We start from the raw sequence: 21,339 nt of genomic DNA on the forward strand, positions 1-21,339 counted from the left end.
TTGTAGCAAGAGATTCTCCTGACCACTGTTATGGCTATAAGGAAAGAGATCTTTTGGATTAGGTGAGGACAAATAAGAGGCCACAGGCTTGAATGGTGGAACTATGAGGGCTGCCAGGATGGTGATGAGGTCCCAAGGGAGCCAGAAACCATGATGAGTGGGAACAGAAGAATCACACCTTTAAGAAATCTAACGATCACGGGACTGGAGAAAATTGACTACTAGGGGGCAGCTGCTGGCAGGGGGAGGCAGCGAAACCACTCAAAGGCCTTGGATGGTTTATGATTTCAGTTATCTGTATGCTTGTGATGCACTGTACCACCTTGTAACCCCCATATTCATCATTTGTATATGGCTGTGATATTTCATACAAAGTATACCTGATAAGATGCCATATGAAAGGCTGAAACTCACTGTTCTGTCAAAATGTGTATAATCATTGTATATTGAACTATGGTATTCCGCTGTATGGTTTATATTAAAATATGTTGTGTGTCCTGGAGACACGCACAGCTAGCTCTCCAATAGCAACAAACTAGGTGACACACTGGAAGAGACAGTTGTCCAAGCACCATACAATGGAGACTGCTCAACTCTGTGACTCACCAAGGCCCACCAGGACATGTCTGGGCCAGTACCTTCCCTGAAACATGAACTAAGAATATAAAATAAGGGACAGTGACATCATGGGACCGCCTCTCCTGTCCCCCACCTACTCTGAAGGCAACAAGAACAGTGGGAAGAAAAAGACTTTGAACTAAAGAGATTGGTCCCACCCTGAGAAGGAAATTCAGCCTGTGTATTAAGAGCTGTAACCTAACTACAACATCCAGTGGGGTGAGAAAAACCGTTTAATTCAAATCTTTCTTAGTCTAAAAGTTTAAGATTTAGAATGCATTTTTACTTTTAATTTTCTTAGGTAACTATCTCTGACCTTTATGGCTACCACTTATTACTTAAAATCTATCTTTCTGTAGTTAATAAACTTATTTTAATGTTTTATCTTTACCAGTGAGTTTGTCTAAAGTGCTTGGGGAATCTGCTCAGATTACAAAGGCTGGTGTGCGTCCACTGTCCTTAGACGAAGGATGAACTAATTAATGAGCTTGCATTGTTCAAGAGAAGGCCTTGAGCAGTGTACTAGGGTACATTTCTGGGGTGCAAGGTTGGAAGGATTTGCTGGTGTTTCTCTGTGTATAGTTCATGAGTGGCTTGGAGAATAATCATGCACCTTAGCTGTGTGTGTCTCTTTATGCTGGTCGCTGAGCAATAATAGTGTTTGGAGCAATTTGCTGCTTGTCACTGGCCAAGCATTGTGAGAGACAGCCCAGGGTGAAGAATTAAGGGGACACAGTGGTCCCACAGTTCTAGGTTCTACCCTGAGGGTCTCGTCACAACTCTTAGCTGTCAGAGTTAGTGAGGCAGGGGTCATCCGCAAAGCTTTTGTTCACTGTAATAGGTATTATTAATTGGGAACGGTCCAGGGAAAGTGAGGGCCACTGGCAACTCCTGGGGAAGAGGCGGATCCTCCGGTAAAAGCTCCTCCAAAAGACGTTGTTTGAGACGATGGACATCCTTTTGCATCTGTAACAGAGGCTGTTCTTGGGGCTGGTCCATATGATGATCAGAGAATTGCCCTCTGGACTGGGGCAGAGATGCACGTTTCTGCAAGCGAGATGCACCCCACGATCCCAGGGAAAACCCTGCAAGAAAGAATGTGTCATAGGGGGCCAATATATTTCAGGCCAAGATGTTCTATCCTTGCTGGAAAAACGGCTACGCTCTGAGTGCTGATGCTTTCCCCTTGCCACTCACTTAGAAGATCTACAGAAAGTCTTTGAGGAAAAGATGAACTGGAGGACTCTGTATCAGAGTCAAAGGAAGAAGTTACTCACCTTGTGCAGTAACAATGGTTTTTCAAGGTGTCCCCCCCCTATGGATGCTCAGCTGTAGGTGTGTCTGCATCCCTGCACTGCTGATCGGAGAACTTTGGTAGTAGTCTGTCCTGCCCACATGTGCGCTGCTCTCTGCCTGCAACAAGACTAGCCAGCATGCATGGGCAATCCCTTCTCAGATCCTTCTCTACTGCAGAGTCAACTACTAGAACTCTGAAGTAAAGGGGAGAAGGGTGGGTTGTGGAGTACCCATAGGGACACACATCTCAAAGAACCATCATTACTGCACAAGGTGAGTAACTACTATTACTTCAAGTAGGGTCCCTATGGGACTGTAGGTGACTCGCAAGCAGTGCTCACCACTGGAGACTGGAACTTCAGAGGCAAATCTGATATGGATGATAGTACTCTGGCACTGAATTTGGTATCTGCAGCCAAATCCCCCAAGATGGCATAGTATACTGCGAGACGTAAGTACAGATGACCAGGTAGCTGCTCTGCAGATTTCTGATACAGGGATAACATTGGAGAAGGTGATGGACAAGGAGACCGACCTCATAGAACGTGTGCGTATTAAAAAAGGGTCTTAGGTTACTCAATTATTAACAGAGTTTAATACAGCCTCAGACCCATTCAGAGAGTCTCTGAGCTGAAATTGCTGTACCTTTTGACTTTCCTGCAATGGAGAGGAAGACTCAGAGATGTAGGTGGCAAACTGGGCAGCAGTGACCATAAGATGGTGGAGTTCAGGATCCTCACAAAAGGAAGAAAGAAGAGCAGCAGACTATGGACCCTGGATTTCAGAAAAGCAGACTGACTGCCTCAGGGTACTGATAGGAGGCTAGTATGAGGGTGAAAGGAGTCCAGGAGAACTGGCTGTATTTTAAAGAAGGCTTATTGAGCACAAGTGGGCAAACTATGGCCTGCGGGCCACATCCGGCCCACGGGACCCTCCTGCCCGGCCCCTGAGCTCCTGGCCCACTGAGGCTAGCCCCTGGCCTCTCCCCTGCTGTCCCCCCATCCCTGCAGCCTCAGTGCACTGCGCCGCAACACTCTGGGCAGCCGGGCAGCACAGTTGCAGAGCCTCGGCCTGATCCGGTGCTCTGGGCGGCGCAGCTGTAGCGCCACCAGCCACTGGTGCTCTGTGCAGCACGGTAAAGGGGCAGGGAGGGTTGGATAGAGGGCAAGGGAGTTCAGGGGTGTGGAACGGGGGGTTAGATGGGGGCAGGGGTCCTGAGTGGGAAGTCGGGGCAGAAGTTCCAGGGGCGGGCAGGAGACAGGAAGAAGAGGTGGTTAGATGGGGCAGGAGTCCCGGGGCGGCCGTCACGGGGCGAGAAGAAGGCAAGTTGGATAGGAGGCAGGGGCCGGGCCACGCCTGGCTGTTTGGGGAGACACAGCCTCCCCTAACCAGCCCTTCATACAATTTTGGAAACCCGATGTGGCCCTCAGGCCAAAAAGTTTGCCCACCCGTTATTGAGGGTGCAGGGACAAAACCATCCGTATGTGCAGTAAGAATAGCAAATATGGCAGGCGACCAGCTTGGCTTAACAGAGAAATCTTCACTGAGTTTAAACACAAAAAGGAAGCTTACAAGAAGTGGAAACTTGGACAGATGATAGGGAGGAGCACAAAAATATTGCTCGAGCATGCAGGGGTGTAATCAGGAAGACCAAAGCACAGTTGGAATTGAAGATAGCAAGGGATGTGAAGCGTAACAAGAAGAGTTTCTACAGGTATGTTAGCAACAAGAAGGTGGTCAGGGAAAGTGTGGGACCCTTACTGAACGGGGGAGGCAACTTAGTGACAGAGGATGTGGAAAAAGCTGAAATACTCAATGCTTTTTTTGCCTGTGTCTTCACAAACCAGGTCAGCTCCCAGACTGCTGCCCTGGGCAGCACAGCATAGGGAGGAGGTGACCAGCCTTCTGTGGAGAAAGAAGTGGTTCGGGACTATTTAGAAAAGCTGGACGAGCACAAGTCCATGGGGCCGGAGGCGATGCATCCGAGAGCACTAAAGGAGTTCACGGATGTGATTGCAGAGCCATTGGCCATTATCTTTGAAAACTCATGGCGATCGGGGGAGGTCCCGGACGACTGGAAAAAGGCTAACGTAGTGCCCATCTTTAAAAAGAGGAAGGAGAAGGATCTGGGGAGCTATGGGCCAGTCAGCCTCACCTCAGTCCCTGGAAAAATCATAGAGCAGGTCCTCAAGGAATCCGTTTTGAAGCACTTGGAGGAGAGGTAGGTGATCTGGAACAGTCAACATGGATTCACCAAGGGCAAGTTATGCCTGACCAACCTGATTGCCTTCTATGATGAGATAACTGGCTCTGTAGATATGGGGAACGTGGGGGACGTGATATACCTTGACCGTATCAAAAGTTTTGCTAAAGTCTCCCACAGTATTCTTGCCAGCAAGTTAAAGAAGTATGGATTGGATGAATGGGCTATAAGGTGGATAGAAAGCTGGCTAGATCGTCGGGCTCAACAGGTAATGATCAATGGCTCGATGTCTAGTTGGCAGCTGGTATCAAGCGGAGTTCCCCAGGGGTTGGTCCTGGGGCCGGTTTTGTTCAACATCTTCATTAACGATCTGAATGATGGGATGGGATTACACCCTCAGCAAGTTCGCGGATGACACTAAGATGGCAGGAGAGGTAGATAAACTGGAGGGTTGGGATAGGATCCAGAGTGACCTAGACAAATTGGAGGATTGGGCAAAAGAAATCTGATGAGGTTCAACAAGGACAAGTACAGAATCCTGCACTTAGGACAGAAGACTCCTATGCACTACTGCAGGCTGGGGACCATTCTGCAGAAAGGGACCTGGGGCTTACAGTGGGCGAGAAGCTGGATATGAGTCAACAGTGTGCCCTTGTTGCCAAGGAGGATAACAGCATATTGGACTGCATTAGTAGGAGCATTGCCAGCAGATTGAGGGAAGTGATTATTCACCTCTAGTTGGCACTGGTGAGGCCACATCTGGAGTACTACATCTGTTTGAGCCCCGCACTACAGAAAGGATGTGGACAAATTGCAGAGAGTCCAGTGGTGGGCAACAAAAATTATTAGGGAGCGGGAGCACATGACTTATGAGGAGAGGCAGAGGAAACTGGGCTTATTTAGTCTGCAGAAGAGAAAAGAGTGAGGGGGGATTTGATAGCAACCTTCAACTACCTGAATAGGGGTTCAAAAGAGAATGGAGCTAGGTTGTTCTTTGTGGTAGCAGATGACAGAATAAAGAGCAATAGTCTCAAGTTGCAGTGGGGGAGGACTAGGTTGGATATTAGGAAAAACTACTTCACTAGGAGGGTGGTGAAGCACTGGTATGGGTTCCCTAGGAAGGTGGTGGAATCTCCATCCTTTGAGGTTTTTAAGGCTTGACAAAGCCCTGGCTGTGATGATTTAGTTGGGGTTGGTCCTGCTTTGATCAAGGGGTTGGACTAGATGACCTCCTGAGGTCTCTTCCAACTCTAATCTTCTATGATTCTATGATTTTCTGAAGGCTCTTGTTCTGTCCAAATAGAAGGCCAAGATGCTCCTCATACTGAGAGAATGGAGGATGGCTTCCATATTATCCTGATGAGATTTGGGATAAAAGCCTGGAAGCCGATTTATGTGAAATGCAGACATCAACTTGGGAGTTAACTTTGGATACGGTCTAAGCGTGACCCTGTCAGGGAAGAACACAGTGAAAGGGGGATGTGCCATCAGAGCCATTATTTCCCCAATCCTTCTTGCAGAGATGATTGCGATGAGGAATGCCATCTTCACAGAAAGGTCAGTTAATGAAAAGCGGTCATAGTTTCAAATGGTGGCCTACTCAGACCTTTTAATACTAGATTGAGATCCCATTGAGGTGTGGGAAGTGGTTTGCTATGCCTTTGAGAAACCTCTTCATAGTCGGATGGGAGAAGATTGAGTATCCGTCTACCTGCTGATTGCAATTCCTGTTAGATGAACCTTCAGTGAACTGATCGAGTCCTGATTTCTTGAGAGTCAACAAGTAGTTTAGGATCACCGATAGGGTGGATGTATTAGGGATGATGCCTTTCAGCTGGCATCAGATCTGGAATCTCTTCCATTTTTGTAGATAAGTATGGCAAATAGTTCCTTTCCTACAGTGCAACACCACCACCTATACCTCCCCAGAGCAAAATGTGTCTATGTGCTGGAACCATGAAGGATCCAGGCTTGAGACGCAGAATCCGCAGGTTGGAATGGAGAGTGCATCCCTTGTTCAGCAATAGAAGGTAAGTTGTGATTGGAAGAGTCATTGGTGGACACAGTGGCAGCTGTGACAGGTAAAGGTATCAGATGAGAGCAATCAGTATGATGTTTGCTTTCTCACTTTTCACTTTCAACAGGACTTTTAGTATTACAGGGAATGGGGGAAAGATGTAAAGAAGATCCTTGTCCCATGGAAGGAAGAGGGCATCTCCTATGGAGTGTCGTCTGCTCCCTGCTCTGGAGCAGTACTGTGGACATTTCCCATTCTAGTAAGTAGCGAATAGGTCTATTATCTCCACTGTCAGAAGATGTCATGGAGTACCACTGAATCTATCTCAAATTCATGGCCGTGTGGGAATTTGCGGCTGAGACTGTAATACGTTGTGTTGTGTATTCCCGGTAAGTAGGCAGCTGATATTAAGATACTGTGGGAGATGCACCAGTTCCATAGTTTTAGTGTTTCTGTGCAGAGGGAATGAGACTTGGCGCCTCCCTGACAGTTATGTAATACATGTAACTATATGGTCAGTCATGACCTTTGTGAGTGTGTGTTTTTGATCAGTGGGAGAAAGTGAGCACACACATTTCTGACCGCCCTGAGTTCAAGCAGGTTGATGTGGAGGCATGTGGAGGCTGGAGACAATTTGCCCTGTATTTGGAGACCATGGAGATGCATGCCCCGTCCTATGACAGGTGCATAGGTGGTCAGAAGTAGAGATAGAGAAGGGTGAACAAACGGGATTCCTATACAGACATTTACTAGGTCCTTCCACCAGACCCAGGAGCACAGGGGATAATTATTTTTTTTAATATAAAAAAAATCTGATTTTTAAAATGCTTTTTGAGGAAAAAATTAAAATTATCTTTATTATAGCTCAAAGATATCTCATCATGGAATAGGGATTATAAATTCTAATTCTATAGTATGAGAATATATTCATATAATGTTTAAGAAAAGTTTTGAAAATGAGTTCCAATAGCTCACGAATTAGGGACCCAATCTTATGGGGTTTCAGGCGCTTCTGTATAGATTATTTAGGTTAATCTTTCTATCTACCCAATGGGACTCAGTGCTCAGTCTAGAAAATATTATCAGAAATGCTTCGTTTTGCAGTTCTCAGACTGTGGATCTGTGTCTCCAGAGATAACATGCTTGTTAACAGCAATAATGTTTTTAAATAAATAATATATAAAGGTGAGAAATAACAGACCTCAACCCTATTGTCCCTCTGCAAATTTGTGTACACAGAGTCAATCCCTTAACTCTTTCTAAAAAGGCAAAAAGAAAAGGAGTACTTGTGGCACCTTAGAGACTAACAAATTTATTTGAGCATAAGCTTTCGTGGGCTAAAACCCACTTCACTGAATGAATGCAGTGGAAAAGACAGTAGGAAGATAGATAGATACACACACACACACAACATGAAAAAATGGGTTTTGCCATACACACTATAACGAGAGTGATCAATTAAGGTGAGCTATTATCAGCAGGAGAAAAAAAAACATAGCTCACCTTAATTGATCACTCTCATTGTAGTGTGTATGGCAACACCCATTTTTTCATATTCTCTCTGTGTGTGTATATATATCTTCCTACTGTATTTTCCACTGCATGCATCCAATCAAGTTGGTTTTAGTCCACAAAAGCTTATGCTCAAATAAATTTGTTAGTCTCTAAGGTGCCAAAAGTACTCCTTGTTCCTTTTGCTGATACAGACTAACACTGCTCCCACTCTAAAAGTGCAAAGTTTCAAAAAGTTCAATGAATAGAAGATTGTTGGGGGCAGAATAGACCTGGACAAGGAGAAGAAGTCTGGAGATAAATGAGAGAAGGGAGGGACAGGCAGTAGGAACAAAAGTGAAACTGTTTGAGCAGCATATTCCAGAAGTCTGGAGGTCTTTCTGAGTGTAGCCTTCATTGATTTGAGATCCACCATCCCATTCTCTCATGAGAAGGGAAAACCTATAATGGCAGCAGGCCATAAAAGAGACCCAGTTTGGGAATATTTTAATGAAGTTCCTCTACCTGTGGGTAAGACAGGCATGTGTGCAAAATGCAAAGAGAAAAGGAATACTTGTGGCACCTTAGAGAGTTCAAAACAAAGAAATACAAGGTTGCCCGAATAAAACATCATCATGAGAAGTGTTCCTCACAGGAGGAAGCTGTGTTGATGAGGATGAAAGGAACTTGTCTGAATATGTAGGATATTCCGGTTGGTAAACTTTTTTATTTTGTACTTCTTTCTTAAGGACTGCCTGTCTTCCTTCTGGACTATTCTTGAATTCTCATGTTTGAGCAAAAAATATAGTTGTTACTCTACTCTATGGTACTATCATTTTAGATGCAGTTGTGATAAAAAATAAATGGCTGAAATAGGCAGATCTTCCTTTTACAATTTCACCTTTAAAGTAGCACTGAGCGTCAGTGAATACAATGAGTAATACTAAATGAGCAGTATGGTAATAATAATTAAAAAACTGCATTGACTTATTTTGTTTAGGAGAATCCATCCTCAACATACAGGATTCTGAAGACTATCCACCTTCAAGATCACCATCATTTTCTATAGTTTCAGAGTTATCTGCCAATAATAGTGTTTTAGTCACATCATGTACATCTCAGAGCCACACATGTGTAGCAAAAAGAAAAAAAAAATCTCCATCCAGAAACAATCATAGATAAGTTTGTGATAAGAACCAGCAGATTACAAGAAGAGATAATTGATGAAAAAATTGCCCGGTTTGTTTATGCAACAAACTCTCCTTTCCGTATGATTGAGAACCCACACTTCAAAAACACGGTTCAGTCATTAAGACCAGGATACAGTCCACTCAACAGAGCAGATGTCACAGGCAAATTGCTGGATAAAGCATATGAAAGAGAAATTGAGCAGTATGCAAATAGTCTAGAGGGGGAAATTGTTAACCTGAGTCTTGATTGGTGGAGCAAAGTCCACAATTATCCTGTTGTATGTGCTTGGGTGGTAACAGAAGAAGGGAATGTCTTCCTTACAGAAACAATTGATACATCAGGAAATGCATACACAGCAGAATACTTGCAAGAAGTAGCAGTAAAAGCTATAACAAACTGTGAAAAAAAATTCAAATGTCTAGTACACTGCTTGGTTACGGACAATGCTGCAAACGTATCCAAGATGAGAAGAAATTATTTAGAAGAGAGTCCCAAGCTAATAACACACGGTTGCCATGCTCATTTGATGCACCTCCTAGCCAAACACTTTAGTGTTCCAGAAATAAAGGCTAATGTTGTTGACACTGCAAAATACTTCCATAAAAACCATTTTGCAGCAGCTGCTCTGAAAAAAGTGGGAGGAACCAAGCTAACTCTCCCACAAGACGTGCGATGGAACTCAGTAGTGGAGTGTTTTGGGCACTAGATCAAGAACTGGCCTAATCTGATGACAGTTTGTGAACAAAATTGTGAAAAAATAGATGGCACTGTCACAGCCAAAGTACTCAGAATCGGGGTAAGAGAAACGTTGAACACATGCTGAGTACCCTGAAGCCTATTTCTGTAGCACTGAAAAAATGCAGGGAAAAAGCTGTTTTACTGGTGACACTGCTGAAATTTGGAAGGAACTGAGTGAGATCTTAAAAAGAGAAATATGCAATGCCAGAGTTAAATTACAAGCATAAAAAAAACCCGAATGGGACAAGCACTATCTCCAGCTCATTTTCTTGCAAATATTCTCAATACTCGGTACCAGGGTCAAACCTTAACTGCTGAAGAAGAGGAGTTGGTTATGACATGGACATCCAATAATCATCCCTCCATAATGCCAACTACAATAAATTTCAGAGCTAAGGGTGAACCATTCAAGAAATATATGTTTGCTGATGATGTTTTAAAGAAAGTCAGACCATGAACTGGTGGAAGTCACTTAAGCACTTGGATTCAGAAACTGTTGAAGTGATAATCTCACTTTTAACAGCAATAGCTTCTTCTGCCAGTGTAGAAAGAATATTTTCTTACTTTGGACTAAATCATTCCAAATTGAGAAATTGTTTGGGACCTGAAAAAGCAGGAAATCGTGTTTTTCTTTTCCAGATTATGAACAAACAGGAAAATGAAGGTGAAGACGAATGAGTTAGCTGCAAAAGCCAATATTTTAAGTTTCTCATGTTGACCTAGCTGACAGTCAATTTATTATTTTTTTTAAATATTTCATTTAACTATTTTAGTTAAAAACAATTTTAACAAAAACAAACCTAATTTTTAAAAACATTAATGTTTAACTTCAAAAATTCATATGCTTGTGTTGTTAAAATATTATATGTTTGCTGTTGAAGAAAAAAATCCAGAATACATAACATTAAATTGCTTTATTTAACTAAAACAATTTAAATGTCTGTCTGGTGATGTTCTCCTCCTAATACAGCATGGTAAGAAAATCCTCCGAATATGAATGATTAACCTGTTGAACTGGAGATATTTATGAAGTCATTGAGAGGTGAACTATCTGCGTCAATTACCTTTGGCAAATGAAATAACCAATCATTCATTTTCTGATAAAGCTGTAAAACTAATCTCAAAAGTTTTCACAATAAATCACTTTAAAAATGTAGAGTGCGTACCTTCTAAAAATGAAACCTATATCTCTATCTCTGAGTTGGGAAGAATATGTATTAAGGTTATAACAACCAACAAGAATTCACTTTTATGTAGAAAGCCATGATTAAATCACTTCCTGACTAGTGATTTAAATCAATTTGATTCAAATCAAATCCACCCAGCCAAGGATTGCTTAACCCTGGTGAGCACTGATAGTACTTTGCTTATGTGGTCTCTGTGCAGCCTGTAAACTGAACTACACCATGCCTGGAGGCATCTCATGTGTAGTCTGGCGTGAGCGATAACCGATGTGCCCACAGCCATGTGCCTCAGGAGACAATGTCTGCCCGAAATCTGGGGGCTGGATTGTACTGTGTCAACAAGGAGAAACTGAGAAATCTGACGTCAGAAAAGTGCTTTTGCCTGAATGGAGTTGAGGTTGGCGGGGATCCCCTGGGGTGGGTACTGCAGCACCCCCTGCATCCTTAATTCCCCGGTTAAACATTTAACTTTGTAACTGATAGAACTTTAATCGGTTACACAGTTATTGTTTTTACACATTATGTACATCCCTACTACAGGTCATATCCTGTATGTTCAGCTAAGGCAAAGTTAGTACACAATGTTTGGGACCTTTCACCTAGATAGGTGGTGATGAGCTAAAGCATAAGGTTGGCATGGTGGACTGCCTAAGTTCATACCCTCTATAAATGTAACAGGTACACCACATGTGTCAAGGTTCCTTCCCTGCTCTGAACTCTAGGGTACAGATGTGGGGAGCTGCATGAAAGACCCCCTAAGCTTATTCTTACCAGCTTAGGTTAAAAGCTGCCACCACCGAAGCGTTACACAAAGAATAGGGAAAGAGCCCACTTGGAAACGTCTTTCCCCACAAAAGCCCCCAAGCCCTACACCCCCTTTCCTGGGGAATGCTTAATAAAAATCCTCACTAATTTGCATAGGTGAACACAGACCCAAACCCTTGGATCTTAAGAACAATGAAAAAGCAATCAGGTTCTTAAAAGAAGAACTTTAATTAAAGAAAAAGTAAAAGAATCACCTCTGTAAAATCAGGATGGTAAATACTTACAGGGTAATCAGATTCAAAACACAGAGAATCCCTCTAGGCAAAACCTTAAGTTACAAAAAGACACAAAAACAGGAATATACATTCCATTCAGCACAACTTAATTTAACAGCCATTTAAACAAAACAGAATCTAACGCATATCTAACTAGATTGCTTATTAACTCTTTACAGGAGTTCTGACCTGCATTCCTGCTCTGGTCCTGGCAAAAGCAACACAGACAGAGAACCCTTTGTCTGTCCCCCATGCCAGCTTTGAAAGTATCTTGTCTCCTCATTGGTCATTTTGGTCAGGTGCCAGCGAGCTTGTCTTAGCTTCTTAACCCTTTACAGGTGAAAGGGTTTTTCCTCTGGCCAGGAGGGATTTTAAAAGTGTTTAACCCTTCCCTTTATATTTGAGACATGGAAATAACCGGGTAGGACAGAAATAAATCCAAGAATGATCTAACGTCATTAATATGGATATATATGTCATCAATACCAACCTATGGAGTAAGTGTACCCTAACATTTTGTGTATGAGGAAACTAAATTTGGACATAGAAGGAGGGCTCAAGTATTCAAGCTCTATAAGAGAAGTGACCCACCAAGCCAAGGAAGCTTCTAAGTTTGTAAGCTTCAGGGTTTCTAAGCTTCGAGTTTCAAGTTTTCAGGCTTCTTAGTTTATTCATCTGTTAGTTCTTAATTGTAAATTTTAAGTCACTTAGTTAAGTAAAACTCTAAATTATCTTCAATAGCTCGTAAGCTTCTCCTAAACTGTAAACTCCCGATCAAGAATTGAGGAACGTGGACCTGAACTCTCTTGGCATGCCAGAGGCGAGGCTGGTCCTTTGTCTCTTACCACCAGGTTATCAAGGAAGGGTGTGAGTATATTAATCAAAAGCTTTATAGTATATAATATCACATGCATCTCTAGAACAATTATTATTGCTTTTGTATCTCTGATTATTTACCATTTGATTACTATTTGATCATTATTCCATTTATCTCAATAAAAGTCTTTAAGGCTACATTTGTCACAGTGTGAGTGTCCTGTCATACATCCTGAGGATCCTTGCAAACTCTGTATAGCCTGATTATGGGACAAGAACCTTATTATCTTCTGATCAGATTAACTGGTGAGCCTATAATCCATACTATCCAAATTAATAATATTAACTTCCTAAAATCAGGCAACAGTACACATACCCCTAAAGTGGAACGGACATGCTCACTCCCTTGAGGAACAACTAAAAATTAGTGGTAACATTGATCAAGTCATAATTACTTGTACCTAAGGCCAAACCAGTAACAAATACTTGGTGTTTTAAAAGCATCAATTTCACAAAGCTGAAAACAATTCTGAGCCAAATCAGTTGTGAGAAAGAATGTAAACAGAAAAAATGTGAATGATAACTGGGGAATGTTCATGAACTTTTCTTAAGACCCCCAAAAGCTACAAACCCACAATCAAGAAAGAAGGCCATGCTGTTTTTAAAAAAAAGCAGGATAAACAACTCCCCCCGAAAAAAAAATCCGATTTAGAGGGGAAGTGAAAGCAACTATAACAAACATAACATATGGAAGACAATGGAAGTTGACAGTCATGAATATAAATGAGAAGCTAGGAATTGTAGAAAATTGATAAGGGAAGCAAAAAGAAATCTATGGCCAGCTGAGTTAAGGACAATAAGAAGGAACTTTTGTAAACTACATTAGGAACAAAAAGAATTCTAACAATGGTATTAGTTATACCACTGATATAGACACTGATCCCAGGCAAAATAACAGAGTGGCTGATACAGGACTTGATTAATAAAGAATTAAAGGAGAGTAATATGATATGCCAATCAAAATGGGTTTATGGAAAACAGATCTAGTCAAAATAACAATATTTTTATTATGTTACAAGTTTGGTTGATAAAGGTAGTAGTGTTGATATAATATACTTAGACTTTTATAAGGCATTTGATTTGGTGCTGTACAACATTTTGATTAAGATACAAAACAATATAAAACATTCAAATAATACAAAATCAACATGGTACATATTAAACGGCTTAAACTCTGGTCAACTGAAAGATCTCAAACTATAACTGAAACAGGGAATGATCATCAAGCGGGCATATTTCTAGTGGTGCCTTTGCAGGGATTCATTCTTGGCCCAACACGATTTAACATTTTTACCAGTGACCTGGAAAAAATATTTTAAATCATAACTGATAAAGTTTGCATATAACAAAAGACTATGGGAGTCAAATAATGAGGAGGACAGGTCACAGATACACTGCAGTTTAATATTGCTGAATGTAATAGCCATACATTTAACAAAGAATGTAGGCCATACTTACAGAGTAGGGGACTCTATCCTGGGAAACAATGACTCTGAGGTTATGGTGGCTAGCATGACACTAGCAAAAAGGACTAGTGATCCTTGTGGTCCTTGGATGCATAAACAGGGGAAATTTGAGTACCAGTAGGGAGGAGATATTACCTCTGTTTTTTTCACTGGTTTGACAGCTACTGGAATATTATGTCCAGTTCTGGTGTCCACAATTCAAGAAGGATGTTGATAAATTAAAGACGGTTCAGAGTGGAGCCACAAGAAAGATTACAGGATGAGAAAGCATGCCTTATAGGCAAGGGTTCCCAAACTGTGGGCCGTGGCCCAAAGGTAGGCTGTGACACAGTCCTGGGTGGTCTGCCATCATGGGTGGCATTTTGGGGTGGGGGCAAGTAGTGATACCAGGTGCTCTGAGAGTCCAGGTCAGTTTCCCCATGTGGGTTGGGTAAGGGGAGAGTGGCAGAACAGCTTTGGACGCCTCACAGCACAGCCCTAATGTGGAAACTGACCTGGACGCACAGAGCATCTGGCGTCAACTCTCACCCTCCCACCCTCGAGCTCCCCGGGGGTGGGGTGTGGAGTGGGAAGGGCACAACAACACCAGGTGCTTTGTGCATCCAGATCAGCTTCCCCATGTGGCTGAATAATGGCTGCCGCACCCTCCAGGCTCAAGTAAGTGTAGTCCTCAGTGTCCACAGTCACAGTGAATGTGCAGGACAGCACGGCACGCACACAGCCACAAGGAGTAGAGCTGCCCCCACTGTGTCAATGAGGGAACAAGTTCAAGGCCGGGCCCCATAGCAGCAGCAGCACTCCTTCAGACACAGTCCCTGCCTGCACTTTGAGCTACCACCCTGCCTTAACACAGCCTGTAGCCACCCCCTCTTCCTGCACCCTGAGTTATAATCCCCCAGGGACACAGCTTCTAACTACCTCCTGCCTGCACCCTGAGCTGGCTGAAAGGCTGAAAATTGAAAATGAGATCAAGTTGAGCCTCTCCAACAGATGTCACAGGCTGGAAAACCAGTGCAAAGAGAAGCAGGCACATCCATCCCATTGAGAAGACTCCTGGTCTGTAAGTTATTGTAAATAAAAATATAAAGTATTTGACTCTTTTCTAATTAGTAGAGAATAGGGGTGGGTCTTTACTTACACAGCACAGAAATTCAGATTTTACACTAAAAACTGAAAACAATATAGTGTTCAAAGTTGGACAACTATTTTGTTTTAAAATCAAATAACTTTTTCTTAACAATTTTGTTAACTTTGTTGCATTGCGTATGTTCAGTTTTATACAAATTGTGTTTTCCCTGTTTGAACACATTTTGAACACATTTTTTTAAAGTGTAGTTTTACTAAAACTGTTTGGTTTCAAAGATCTTGAAGCATTTCTTTGACTGCATATTGCTAGGGATTTCTATAATTACAATCATTTACATTAAAATGAAAAGTAAACATGTACATTGTTTATTTACAGTGTTATAGGTTATATGTATGTAACAAAATTAATATTTTTCCTCAAGAAGTGTTAATAGTGGGCCATAATGCCTACTAGAATTGCACAGGTGAGCCTCAGGAGAAAAAGTTTGGGAACCCCTGCCTTATAGGAATAGACATAAGGAGCTCAATCTGCTTAGTTTAACAAAGGGAAGGTTAACTGTGACTTCATCACAGTTTTTAAAGTACCTACATGGGAAAAGAAATGTGATAAGAGAGGGCTCTTCAATCTAGCAGGCAAACATATAACAAGATGCAACGTTTGGACTTCAAAGCTTGACAAATTCAGAGTAGGAATCAGGGACAAATTTTTAAGAATGCAGGTAATTAGCCACTGGAACAATTTACCAAGGATTGTCAAGGATTCTCCATCACTAGCAATTTTAAAATGAAGGTTGGATACTTTTAGAAAAGATATGCTTTAATTCAAACAGGAAATAATTCAGGGAAGTCCTATGACTGGTTTTATTCAGGTCAGACACTAGATGATTACACTAGTTCCATCTAACTTAAAATCTAAAATTTGTGCATCACAGCCTCCTAAGGCTCCATCTTCACTGGAAAAGACGACAGCTAACTCCTGCTTAGATCTTACTGATTCCTCCCCCCCGGCCCTTTTTCTTAGAAACTTTGAAAATCTAGCTACAGAAACTCCACAGCAAGATGAGTGGAACGAGGGAGGGTACCCTCTGACATGTGTCCATACTCTTCATGGATACTAGGATTGTTAATTTTCTCTGGAGAATGTTCTTCCACCTGCTCTGAGATGTTTGGTATGCCAGGTGTTTCCCCCAACCTGTGGGAGGGGAGCATCATGAGATCTTTCCCTGCTTCTTCACAAGGCATTGCCCCAATTTATTTTTCTACCATTTATACTTCCTCCTCTGATTTTGACATAAACAGGGATGTAGGACATTTTGATTTCTCTGAGGAGAATAAGCAATTTGGCAAATGCTTTGACTGATGGCAAAATTCCATCTGGCATCACCTCCTAATTAGTTCAAATTTGGTAGTGACCACAAGTCCTCACTATCCTACTCTGGATTATTTGATGGTTTATGTAAAAGGAACTGGTGATCTCAGTTAACTGCTGAGATCACTGAGATCTCAGTTTAAGCACTGACCACATTAAAATCTATTCTCACAATTGGAACTCTTTGGCAATCCCACAGAGTACAGTCACTGAACGGCCACAGATATGAAATCCCTTCTTACCACTGCAACCCTTGTTCCTCCAAGTTAGTGTTGAAGAACAGTGGCAAAAACAGCGAGAGGAAGCATATACTGTTGTTACTCTTGCTGTACATTTTCTATGGACAGAGAGGGAATCTTGTTTCCTGAAATATCAACCCACCATCTTTCTCTAGCTCTAAATGTTCTTAAAAGAATGCATGCGTGCACACACACACAAAACTCCTCCCACCATAATAAAACCCAAAATCCAGTACTGAGTGCTTTCATTTATCTTCTTAAAAAGAAATAGTATTCTGCTTACATGACAAAACAGACATAGCCACCAATGATACTTCTGTGAAAAAGTGTAGTTAAAAAGAATGAAGACTCTGATTGATGAAGATGCAGACTTTCCTATTTTTCCACAAACTGATCTTCATCAACTGTAGTGGTCTGAAGAATTTAATGAAAACTTCAAGCGTATGACTTATAACTTAGTACCAGATTTTAAATGTTTTATTATACTGTCAACTGAGTAAATGTTGTTCTATTTGCCCATCTTTTCAAAAGGATGCTTCATGTTAAAAAATGTTATATGATAGAATGGTGCATATTTGGTCTTTACATATCCCAGCTTGTCTTTTGCTTATTTTATAGCACAAATCTGCCTAGATAATTTGTTCCAATTACTCTGTAGATAATTTGTTCCAAAAACTGAGCTAGAAAACAGAACTGCACTAAAGAACATTACTTCCAAAGGTCACCTTAAAAGAAAAAAGTCTTACCTCCTGTTCCAAGAACTTTCAAGAGTTCGAAGTTTTCAATGCCCACCTTCTCTGCATGACCTGTGAAATTTGCTGAGAAAAAAGAAAAAATTTCCATGTCAGAATCTTCAGAGATGTAACACATTGATACATCATATATTCTGACACATTTCTGCACTTTGAGAACATTTTAATGGATGAAAGCGGAAAAAAAAACACCACCACATTTTTGTACATTTAAAATAAAACCAAATTACAGTTCAGGGTAGTAGCTCTTAAGCGATTGTCTTTCGATTATCCATTGTCCACAGGGATCTTCCAGGTCATTCACAAAACAAAAGGCTTTGAGGACTCAGTACTTGGGAAATGAGGTGTTGGTAAAGGAGATCAGTCTGTGATAGGATTTCTTGTACAAAGTGGTCCACCATAAGTTACATGTGAGAAATATCTTCTCAAGCAGGTACAAAAATGTTTGGATGATCAGGGCCTTATTGATTATTCTAAACATTTTAAGTGCTCTAAAGGTGAAAGCATTTTTGCGCTGATTCTGGCCCTGATGCTGCAACTTGTTCCACATGGGTACAAAAGATCCATCCAGAGGGAACATTTGCAGGATCTGGGATTCTGTATTCAATATGTTTTCCAGTGAAATTAAATTAAAACAGTCTTTTGAAGGCTCATTAAACAGGTGGATTCAAATGACAAGAACATCAGATATATAATCTGAACACATTCTAACTGGATGAAATACCAGGAATTTTATAAGTTACTACTTTACAAAGCTATCAATTTTTGTAAATACATGTAGCCACTTCCAAAACTAATAAAAATGGTTATTTACCTTACAGTGATTCTGGTTCTTCAAAAATGTTTTATCCACATGGATACCACTCTGTATGTGCATGCACATGAGATTGGATTCTTTTTGACTAGCAGTATGTCCTTAAGCCCTTCCCTTGAGGGCGCAAAGAGCAGGGCAATCCTAACTGCTATTCAGTTCCTCCACCAATACAGAATCCCCAATGCTAAAAGGAATAAAGATTAGCAGAGAAGGGGAGCAGATCATAGGATCTGTATGGAGAAAACATCTTGAAGAACCACAGTTACTATAAGGTAAATAATTATTTTTCTTCAAGTATTTATCCGCACAGATCCCATTAAAGACAACCACCAAACAGTTCTCTCTTCTCTCTCTCTCTCTCAGGTGCTGGGTGCTAGGAGTCATAAAATCATAGAATATCAGGGTTGGAAGGGACCTCAGGAGGTCATCTAGTCCAACCCCCTGCTCAAAGCAAGACCAACCCCCAACTAAATCATCCCAGCCAGGGCTTTGTCAAGCCTGACCTTAAAAACCTTTAAGGAAGGAGATTCCACCACCTCCCCAGGTAATGCATTCCAGTGCTTCACCATCCTTCTAGTGAAAAAGTTTTCCCTAATATCCAACCTAAACCTCCCCCACTACAACTTGAGACCCTTACTCCTTGTTCGGTCATCTGCTACCACTGAGAACAGTCTAGATCCATCCTCTTTGGAACCCCCTTTCAGGTAGTTGAAAGCAGCTATCAAATTCCTCCTCATTCTTCCTTCCGCAGACTAACAATCCCAGTTCCCTCAGCCTCTCCTCATAAGTCATGTGTTCTAGTCCCCGAATCATTTTTGTTGCCCTCCGCTGGACTCTCCAATTTTTCCACATCCTTCTTGTAGTGTGGGGCCCAAAACTGGACACAGTACTCCAGATGAGGCCTCACCAATGTCAAATAGAGGGGAACGATCATGTCCCTACTTATACAGCCCAAAATGCCATTAGCCTTCTTGGCAACAAGGGCACACTGTTGACTCATATCCAGCTTCTCGCCCACTGTAAGCCCCAGGTCCCTTTCTGCAGAATGCTCCGCAGCCTGCAGTAGTGCATGGGAGTCTTCTGTCCTAAGTGCAGGATTCTGCACTTGTCCTTGTTGAACCTCATCAGATTTCTTTTGGTCCAATCCTCCAATTTGTCTAGGGCCCCCTGTATCCTATCCCTACCCTCCAGCGTATCTACCTCTTCTCCCAGTTCAGCGTCATCTGCAAACTTGCTGAGGGTGCAGTCCATGCCATCCTCCAGATCATTAATGAAGATATTGAACAAAACCGGCCCCAGGACCGACCCCTGAGGTACTCTGCTTGATACCGACTGCCAACTAGACATTGAGCCATTGATGACTACCCGTTGAGCCTGACAATCTAGCCAGCTTTCTATCCATATTAGAGTCCATTCATCCAGCCCATACTTCTTTAACTTGCTGGCAAGAATACTGTGGGAGACTGTGTCAAAAGCTTTGCTAAAATCAAGGAATAACATGTCCACTGTTTTCCCCTCATCCACAAAGCCAGTTATCTCGTCATAGAAGGCAATTAGATTAGTCAGGCATGACTTGCCCTTGGTGAATCCATGCTGACTGTTTCTGATCACTTTCCTCTCCTCTAAGTGCTTCAGAATTGATTCCTTGAGGACCTGCTCCATGATTTTTCCAGGGACTGAGGTGAGGCTGACTGGCCCATAGTTCCCCGGATCCTCCTCCTTTCCCTTTTTAAAGGTGGGCACTACATTAGCCTTTTTCCAGTCGTCCGGGACCTCCCCCGATCGCCATGAGTTTTCAAAGATAATGGCCAATGGCTCTGCAATCACATCTGCCAACTCCTTTAGCACTCTCGGATGCAGCGCATCCGGCCCCATGGACTCGTGCTTGTCCAGCTTTTCTAAATAGTCCCAAACCACTTCTTTCTCCACAGAGGGCTGGTCACCTCCTCCCCATGCTGTAATGCCCAGTGCAGTAGTCTGGGAGCTGACCTGGTTTGTGAAGACAGAGGCAAAAAAAATCATTGAGTACATTAGCTTTTTCCACATCCTCTGTCACTAGGTTGCCTCCATCATTCAGTCAGGGGCCCACACTTTCCTTGACTTTCTTCTTGTTGCTCACATACCTATAGAAACCCTTCTTGTTACTCTTAACATCTCTTGCTAGCTGCAATTCCAGGTGTGATTTGGCCTTCCTGATTTCACTCCTGCATGCCTGAGCAATATTTTTATACTCCTCCCTGGTCATTTGTCCAATCTTCCACTTCTTGTAAGCTTCTTTTTTGTGTTTAAGATCAGCAAGGATTTCACTGTTAAGCCAAGCTGGTCGCCTGCCATATTTACTATTCTTTCTACACATCGGGATGGTTTGTCCCTGTAACCTCAATAAGGATTCTTTAAAATACAGCCAGCTCTCCTGGACTCTTTTCCCCTTCATGTTATTCTCCCAGGGGATCCTGCCCATAAATTCCCTGAGGGAGTCAAAGTCTGCTTTTCTGAAGTCCAGGGTCCGTATTCTGTTGCTCTCCTTTCTTCCTTGTGTCAGGATCCTGAACTCACCACCTCATGGTCACTGCCTCCCAGGTTCCCATCCACTTTTGCTTCCCCTACTAATTCTTCCCGGTTTGTGAGCAGCAGGTCAAGAAGAGCTCTGCCCCACTTGCTTCCTCCAGCACTTGCACCAGGAAATTGTCCCCTACACTTTCCAAAAACTTCCTGGATTGTCTGTGCACCGCTGTATTGCTCTCCCAGCAGATACTTGGGTGATTGAAGTCTCCCATGAGAAACAGGGCCTGCGATCTAGTAACTTCAGTTAGTTGCCAGAAGAAAACCTCGTCCACCTCATCCCCCTGGTCCGGTGGTCTATAGAAGACTCCCACCACGACATCACCCTTGTTGCTCACACTTCTAAACTTAATCCAGAGTCTCTTAGGTTTTTCTGAAGTTTCTTACTACAGCTCTG

General features: G+C 42.3%; 1 protein-coding gene across 3 annotated transcripts in view; it reads right to left on the bottom strand.

Moving 5' to 3' along the window:
- Nucleotides 1-21,339, bottom strand: part of RPS6KA5 (ribosomal protein S6 kinase A5) — a 194,679-nt gene that overhangs the window by 135,093 nt on the left and 38,247 nt on the right. For all 3 annotated transcript variants that reach the window (XM_084630302.1, XM_084630301.1, XM_084630300.1), the window contains exon 2: nucleotides 17,561-17,632. Coding sequence is in view for 2 of the 3 variants with exons in the window: in XM_084630301.1 (XP_084486427.1) it covers nucleotides 17,561-17,632 (72 nt within the window). In the remaining variant the exon portion in view is untranslated. The remainder of the gene's footprint in view (nucleotides 1-17,560; nucleotides 17,633-21,339) is intronic.

This window comes from Lepidochelys olivacea (genome assembly GCF_965140295.1).
Source record: "Lepidochelys olivacea isolate rLepOli2 genome assembly, chromosome: 6".
Taxonomy (NCBI): domain Eukaryota; kingdom Metazoa; phylum Chordata; order Testudines; family Cheloniidae; genus Lepidochelys; species Lepidochelys olivacea.